The sequence below is a fragment of the Colobus angolensis genome, unplaced genomic scaffold, assembly GCF_000951035.1.
Source record: "Colobus angolensis palliatus isolate OR3802 unplaced genomic scaffold, Cang.pa_1.0 Scaffold194, whole genome shotgun sequence".
Lineage (NCBI taxonomy): Eukaryota > Metazoa > Chordata > Mammalia > Primates > Cercopithecidae > Colobus > Colobus angolensis.
In genome coordinates, this window is record NW_012115088.1 from 4,346,654 (window position 1) to 4,355,472 (window position 8,819).

The 8,819-nt window shown below is 39.5% G+C and overlaps 1 protein-coding gene across 2 annotated transcripts in view; it reads right to left on the reverse strand.

The window, feature by feature from the left end:
• SLCO5A1 (solute carrier organic anion transporter family, member 5A1) overlaps window positions 1-8,819 on the reverse strand; it is a 159,343-nt gene that overhangs the window by 83,235 nt on the left and 67,289 nt on the right. For both annotated transcript variants that reach the window (XM_011940924.1, XM_011940925.1), the window contains 2 exons: window positions 7,851-7,983; window positions 1,591-1,808 (listed from right to left, as the gene is read on the reverse strand). In XM_011940924.1, coding sequence (XP_011796314.1) covers window positions 1,591-1,808; window positions 7,851-7,983 — 351 coding nt within the window. The remainder of the gene's footprint in view (window positions 1-1,590; window positions 1,809-7,850; window positions 7,984-8,819) is intronic.

Genomic DNA, 8,819 nt, shown 5'->3' on the forward strand with positions numbered 1-8,819 from the left:
AAAAAAAAAAAAAAAAAAAAAAACGAAAATACAAAAATTAGCTGGGCATGGGCGGGCTCCTGTAATGCCAGCTACTCAAGAGGCTGAGGCAGGAGAATTGCTTGAACCTGAGAGGCAGAGATTGCAGTAAGTGGAGATCGCACCCCTGCACTCCAGGCTGGGTGACCCATCTCAAAAAAAAAAAGAATCACAAAGACTATTGCTATGTTTTAAATTCTTTGACATCAACCTTGTCTCAATTGAGTTGTGAAAAAAAAATCACTCTTTTGATAGTAGCCATAATGGTCTATAACAGGTTCACAAAAATGATGGGCCAGTGCACATGGGAAGAGATCAGGCCATGCCAGCGTCCAGAGAACAATTTATGTTATTAGAGCATAAGAAGTCATGTACAGTTCCAAAAGTGCACACTGTCACAAAATCATGGGAAGGGAGAGGGCCAAATCTAAAATGTAACTGGAAAGAAGCATTTTCAATGAAATAGCACTTCATTTGCTTTCAAAAAATATAGTCTTTAAAAATGGTTCAACCTAACTATTATTATTCTTAGGCCATAGGGACATGTCTGTAACATGTGAGTAACTTTATTCTAGGCTGGAAATGTTCCTCTTTGGCCACACTGTGTATACAGTCAAAATGAGATGATAATGTGCCTAGGTAAATTTTACCTAACACAAACTTGACTGATGAAAGCACTTGATAAATATTATGCTTCATAATTTATACCAAAAAAAATCAATTCAGAGAATGTTGGAAACAAAACTGAAACTAATGGGAGCATCACATTATAGGTTTCTAGAATTAAAGGGACTTACTGTCATTCAACAGATATACAAAACACTGAACAAACATTGTCTGGTCATGATCACTTCAAATTGTTTAGGTTATAGATTGCCTAATCTAGCTTAATATAATCAGCATTTTTAAGATAAATAAAAATGAAAAAATAAACTATACATCACCAAGACCTTCTGGATATTTTTACACTGGGTTTGGAGGCCATCCCCTGGCCACCCTTCTCTGAGCCCACATGCAAGCATTTGACACAGCTGCTAAGTGAGATCCCTTCCTAGTGGTAGGTTTTATACTTATGTAGGCATCAAACCACACTACCAAAGCCACTATTATTCCTCTGAAACAAACCCTCCATGGCACAATGCACTTGATTTTTAATATTTTAAAAATCAGACATCTCTAATTATAGTAGATAACATATATAGACATCTGTTTCTTTATGATCTAAATCAGTGCTTCTCAAACTGTGTGTGAGGAAAAGCCATTTTTTAAAATTATTATTTCTAGTCTGTCATCTACTGATACTTTTGCAAAATACACAAATGAATTATTTAAAAATTAATTTTAAATAACATAAAATATAAGCTTAATTTTTTAATTATTATTAGATGCAACACACAAAAAAATTACTCTGTCAAGTTTCTAAAAGTTTTGCAACACTTACTCTCAATCTTAGTACTTATCTGGCCACAAGCCAACCACAGACAGTGGGTACACAGCACTGCCCTGGGACCACACTTTGAGTAGCACTGACCAAAACGCCATGCATGTATTTATTCAAGAGGTATACTTTACCTCTGACATCCTTTCCAAATCCCATAGAAGAAACTTTTTTGTCCACTTGTTCACTGTTGTTTGATTTCTCCTTCAGAACATCGTCATCACTAACAGCATCAACAGAAAACTTTTTCTTTTTCTTTTTCTTGTGTCGAGGTGGAAGCTTTTTTGGAAAAGTAAACATTGGGAATATCACAAGAAACATTGCAATGGCACAAAGGAGGAATCCACTCCACCTAAAAAATTGGAAAATGTGAATAGCGTTTATGGCTTTTCTTTTGTGAGTGAGAACAAATTAGTAAAGTAGAAGCTTGTGGTGATAAAATTCTCGAGAAAACTTTTTGTAATCAACTGTAAAGCAGTGGGAAGTTGAGCAAACTAAGAAAATGAAGGAATTCTCCCTTTCTGTGATATAAATGAGAAATCTACTCAATAATTGTACTAGTGTTATACTGAATATCATAAACAGCAACCTGATTAGAATTTCATTCAAGTGTTTTTGAGCACCAATGAGTTAGTTCTCCTAGCACTGCTAACCTTCTACGATGTGTATTTTATGATATATCACTAAATTATAAATTCAATAGAAAAATAATGTAGACTATAGCATGTTATATGGACCAATATAGACATTTCTTTCTCATAAGAAAAGCATTAATATCCCATGTGAAATATGTTTTAAATTATTGAGAATATTCAAATATTTTTCTGCAAACACTTAATAATGTATTGACCCAGCCAGGTGCAGTGACTCACACCTATAATCCCAGCACTTTGGGAGGCTGAGACAGGAGTCTGAGACCAGCCTGGCCAACACGGTGAAACTCTGTCTCTACTAAAAATACAAAAATTAACCAGGTATGGTGGTGTGCACCTGTAATCCCAGCTACTCGGGGATTACCTGAGAATCACTTGAACTTGGGAGGTGGATGTTGCAGTGAGCAGAGATAGGGCCACTGCACTCCACACTCCAGCCTGGGTGACAGAGCAAGACTTAAAAAAAAAAAAAGAATGTATTGCTGCCCACTTAGCTGGCCTTCACAATACTTCACCACGTATGAGGGTTATTGACAAAGACATTTAAACTTAGTCCTTGCCTTCAAGAACCTACAACCTATTCATAAGCAAGCCAAAAATATAAGAAACAACCTCGAAGAAATGCAAAATGCATATAATTAAATATTAGATTATATGGTACAGATTATGAGTGCTATCAAAATTCAGAGAGGGGAAATGAATATGTATTGGAAAGCTTCCCAAGGAAAGTAGAACAGGAGCTATTAGACTCAGCATTCTGTCTTTAAATTCACCTGAGGTTGCCACGTTGCAGAGCACTGGGAAGCAAATACAGAGAGTAGAATGAAATTGTAGTATTAGAGCCTTGGACTTCTTGACTGCATGATGCCCCACGGGTCAATTTCTCAGTCCCCTTTCAACATTTCCTTAGCAATCAGAGGTCCCTGGCCCTCCGTAACAGGGTAGCCATGTTCTAACTATGATTCCTCACCTCCAAACTCTGCCATTCAAGCTTCCAAGTTCATAAATAGTCAACACATTCCCATCAATTGTAAGCAGAATGCAAGTAGCATCATAAGTATTAATACTGAATTCAATCAAGTAAAAATATAGATCCATTGCAAATGGAAATTCATTTTGTAAAATAAGTTTTTATTAAAGTGCTGTTATCAGCTACTAAAGGTCACAGTTGAGAGAATGATTCCTACAATTAGTCATTAATAATTGAGTGTGCTATTTTCAAAGATATTTAAAGTTACATCAAATGATTTTAAGCTAGTCAGGAAAGGGCTTTATTTTGAGAAGTTTGCTCGGGGCAGACTTCCAGCAATCTCAGTTATTCAGAATGTAACCACCAGCCCAGTGCCTGACACAGATTAGGTACTCAAAAAAAATCTGCTGAATAAATAAATTGAAAGGGACAGTTTTGATTTTTAAAAGGTCTGCTGGGCACAGTGGCTCACGCCTGTAATCCCAGCACTTTGGGAGGCCAAGGTGCGTGGATTACCTGAGGTCAGGAGTTCGAGACCAGCCTGCTAAACATGGTGAAACCCTGTCTCAACTAAAAATACAAAAATTAGCTAGGCATGTAATTGGCAAGTGCCTGTAATCCCAGCTACTCGGGAGGCTGAGGCAGGAGAATGGCTTGAACCCAGGAGGCGGAGGTTGCAGTGAGCCAAGACCTTGCCGCTGCACTCCAGCCTGGGCAATAAGAGTGAAACTCTGCCTCAAAAATAAAAATAAAAAAATTTAAAAGGTCATCTGTCTACAGAGAACACAGCTATGATAATGCCTGGCCCCTCTTACTACTTGGGTGCTTAAGAGGTCCTTACCCATCAGGCACTGCTCACTTGCCTCTGGAGCCAGTCTCCGCAAACTCTCCATTCCAGTCCCCTGAATCCCTGCAGCTCCCTGAGCTCTCACACTCTCTCCAGAAGAGGGCAGACAGTGTAGTGTAGGGGACAACTCATGGGCTGCGGCTTCAGACAGACCTGGGTTTGTATCCTGTCTTTACCACTTGCTTACTATAGGATCCTGGGAAAATTATTTTGCTTTTCCAAATTGGCCTTCTTATCTACAAGAGGGGTAATAAGTATGTTTGGGGATCATCGAAATTAAATAAGACAATGTTATGATGGATGTCATAAAATGTCTGTCCCCAAATTAGCAATTGGTTCATGATAGCTAGTTTTGTGTGGTTGCTTCGCTTTTTAATTAATTTATTTATTTATTTTGATTTTTTTTCTTTAGAGACAGTGCCTCACTCTGTCACCCAGGCTGGAGTGCAGTGGTACAATCATGGCTCACGGCAGCCTGACCTCCCGAGCTCAAGTGATCCTTCCATGTCAGCCTACCAAATAGCTGGGACTACAGGCGCAGTGGCTAATTTTTTATTTTTTTATAGAGAAGTGGGGGGGTCTCACTATGTTGCCCAGGTTGGTCTTGAACTCCTGGGCTCGAGTGATCTGCCCGCCTCAGCCTCCCAAACTGCTGGGATTATAAGTGTGAGCCACCGCACCCGGCATGCTTTTTACATAGCATTGCACTCAGCCTCCCTGCCCATCCCAGCCCCAGCCATTGACTTAAAATTATATGCAAGCATTAAAAATTTACTTGTAATAGCCCAAAGTGAAGGTGCGTAACAGGAAGGGGAGAAATATAGCAAATAAACAAAAATAATACAAAAATAATATTAAAGTGTGGGGTCACTTCAAAGCAGAGCAAACCTACTCACATTCTTCAACAGTCTCAAATAACATCGATATAACACATGATATAATAATGATGCTAAAGAGGACTCTGAGAAAAGCTGAGTGAGACAAGAAAGTGTGCAGTACATGTTGGAAAAAGACACATCAATAATAGCTACACTTGAAAAGCCAAGCTACCTAAATTCCTTTCATGAACCGTGACTCAGAGACCATTCCCTAAGGGGGCCAGTAAGAGAATGGACTGAGAGCTCTGCTCTGGAGTCAGTTTCTTTTCCCAGCTCTCACTGACTCTGAGGCCTATGGAAAATTATTGAACTCCCTGAACATCAATTTCCTCAGCTGCAAAATGCACATAATACCAGTGACTACCTATGGTTGTTACAAGGCTTAAATGAGAATGTTTGTAGAGCTTAGTATAATGCTGGACATAAAATAAGCACCCAATACATTTTAGCATTATTCATTCCTTCCTTCCATCTTCTCCCTCTCATCATATACCTATTGAAAACTTATCACTGCTGCTAGACGTCATATAAAATAACATTGCATCAAATAACTGTCTTTGTTCAAGGTAGAAGTCTGTTACAAGCAGTTACTCAATAAAATTCAAATTCGTGTTTAAATACACCCTCATTATATATTTCTATAATGACAGTCTTTATCATGTGTAGAACTAACATTGAGCCATTAAAAATGGGTAAAATTACTTCAGTGTTGATTAAATTCAAAGGACTGAATAGCTAACACATACTGTACAGCAGGAACAACTTAGAGTGCCAGACATGTAAACTCATTCATTCCTCACAACGACCCTATGATAATAAGTACCATAACTACCTTCTTTTATGGATTATAAAAACTGAGGCACAGAGTAACTTCCCCAATGTCACATAGGTATTAGGTGGCAGACCAGGGTTTAAACCCAGGGAAATATGGCTTCAGGGTCTATACTCTTCATCTCTCAATTTTATTTATTTATTATTTATTTATTTTGAGATAGAGTCTCACTCTGTCACTCAGGCTGGAGTGCAATGGCGCGATCTCGGCTCACTGCAACCTCCGCCTCCCAGGTTCAAGCGATTCTCCTGCCTCAGCCTCTTGAGTAGCTGGGACTACAGGCGTGTGCCACCACACCTGGCTAATTTTTTGTATTTTTAGTAGAGATGGAGGCTCGCCACGTTGGCCAGGGTGATCTCAAACTCCTGACCTTCAAGTGATCCACCTGCCTTGGCCTCCCAAAGTGTTGGGATTACAGGCATGAGCCACCATACCCAGCCCTCATCTCTCAATTTTGCTGCCAACTGGACTAACGTCTCCTAAATACAGTTCAAAAGACAGCATGAAGCACTGGTAAGACTAAAGCTCCTGCCTTCCCTCCTTCTCCCTACCCGAGTTGGTTCTCCCCATCTTTCCCTCCAGATGTTTCCCTGTCACTGTGCCCTCCTTAAGGACCTCTAAATAGAACACAGAACATATGCTGGATGTTCATAAATAGAGTTAATTAATCTGGTTTTCTGACAATGAAAAAAGTCTCTACTCTGATTTATTTCAGAACTGGAAAGAAAACAGACAAGATCAAAAATTTCACTATGAGTCAAGAACTTAAAACTCCTGTGTTACTTCCCTAACGCTGACAGGGGAACTCCTTTCTGTATGATTTAAAAATTCTACCAGACATAACGCTTCCAACTTCAAAGAGCATTACTTATGAAAATAGGAAGTGTGTATAACAACTAATATCTGTTAGCTACTTTGAAAATCAATAGTGTTAAACATTATTCCTACCAACCTCAGAGTTGCAATGTTATTATCATGTAATGAAACACAGAGAAAACAAAGTACTCTAAGATACTCTTTAGAGAGTAATTACTTTCTCCATGTGTGTCTATGTTCCAAAAAAAAGTGAGTAATTACTTGGCACGTATCTTTTCTAATACTGAAGTATTCTCTTTACTATAAAGTGAAAATGCCTTATCAATGTATATATATTGCTAACCCACATGAAATGAATTCAGGACACCAATATTTTCAGTTAGTGCTTGCAATTGTAAAAAATAACTTATCATGTTCAAGTTGAGGACTGCAAGAACTCAAACATGACTCTGTTATTTGGATAAATAACATAACATCCAAAGTTGAAGTTCTCATTCTGAGTCCTAAGCATTACTTATTTTGCAGGACAGTTAAGTCCTAGGAAGCAAGAAAGCAGCTAAATCTCTAGCACACGTGAGGAAACAAAATATTAGCAAGAAAAAAGGGTGACTGAGAGTGTGCCAATGGAAAAGAAGGACTGGCATTCCAGGCAGTGGGAGAGGGTTGTAAAGCAGACACACAGATACAATAAGAAAGTGAAAACAATGCATTTTTTTTAAAGCACAGAAAAGATACTGAAAGGTATGATTAAAGTCAGCAGGAAAGTCCCCACACAGCCACAGCAGTCCTTTTCCTTCACTCTGCTATAAAGGAAGCACCCCAAACCTAAAGAATGCGGATTAAGCCAGTGTCCCCAAACCCTCTGTATAAGCTCCCTGCTGTGAGAAGTGGCTTCAGGCACACAATCTGATTCATGTGACAGTTGTGGAGGTCAGAAGTGTGAAATGGTTGGAAGGGCTGCGTGCCTTCTGGAGGCTGGGGCGAGCCCATTTCCTTGCTTTTCCAGCTTCTAGAGTCCGCCTGCATTCTTTGCTCGCAGCCCCTTCCTCCATCTGCAAGGCACATCACTCCAACCTGTGCTTCAATCTCTGATTCTTGCCCTCCTGCCTCGCTCTTTCCCTTGATCATGTTGGGCCCACCCAGGTCATCTGAAATAATCTCAGAGTCCTTAATCACATTTGCAATGTCCCTTTTGCCATGTAAGATAACATACTCATAGGTTCTGGGGATTAGGATGTTGCTTTCTTTGGGATGTTATTATCCTGCCTGTCACCCCTTCCCAGACACCTTTCAGCTGTTTTTTGTCTCCCTATTGGAAAAATTTTAAATACAAATGTACTATTATTTTAACTATTGTTAGTAAGAAGTGAAATTTAAAAATTAGAGAACAGAACTTACCAGTTTCCAATGAAACGAGGGTCATTCTGGTCAAGGTGAACAGGATTTCTGGGATCAACATAAAAACCAATAAGAAGTCCGCCTAATAAATATCCCACTGCAGGGCCAAGTGCTCCCATGACATACATGATGGCTGAGAAGACAGAAGGGGAAATGTGAAATACAGCGACGTTTCATTACATGTTAGGAGTTCTCTCATTTCACTGTCATACCATAGACACGTCACAGTTCAATCCAGTTAACTTTCAAAAAAGGGGACCTTCGGAGATTTGTGTCCATGTTTACATCTTGGTTTTGAAGCTTGCCCTTTATTTTCCCATTGTCCTCTTAGAGCATCAGAATCATTGGGAGAGCTTTTTTGGTGGCTTTTGTTTTGTTTGTTTGTTTTTTGAGACAGTCTCGCTCTGTCGCCCAGGCTGCAGTGCAGTGGCACAATCTCAGCTCACTGCAAGCTCCGCCTCCCGGGTTCACGCCCTTCTCCTGCCTCAGCCTCCCGAGCAGCTGGGACTACAGGCACCCGCAACCACACCCGGACAGTTTTTTGTATTTTTAGAGACGGGGTTTTACCCTGTTAGCCAGGATGGTCTCGATCTCCTGACCTTGTGATCCACCCACCTTGGCCTCCCAAAGTACTGGGATTACAGGCATGAGCCACATATCTTTTTATGTCTAAGATAAAGAAAAAAAGAAAAAAGTAAGTGTCACTCATCATAGCTAGAAGATTCTAGCAGGATGAGGGAATTCAAGGCCAGATTTTGCTATGAGGCTGGATTCAGCTGAATTGACAAAACTGCTTAAGTGTCCTCAGATTGCTAATATTTTTTCAAACCACCACTTTAGAATTAAATAAGATGTTACCATGCATTTGGTTTACTGTTAATTGAAGAATCTTTTTTTTTTTCAAACCACCACTTTAGAATTAAATAAGATGTTACCATGCATTTGGTTTACTGTTAATTGAAGAATCTT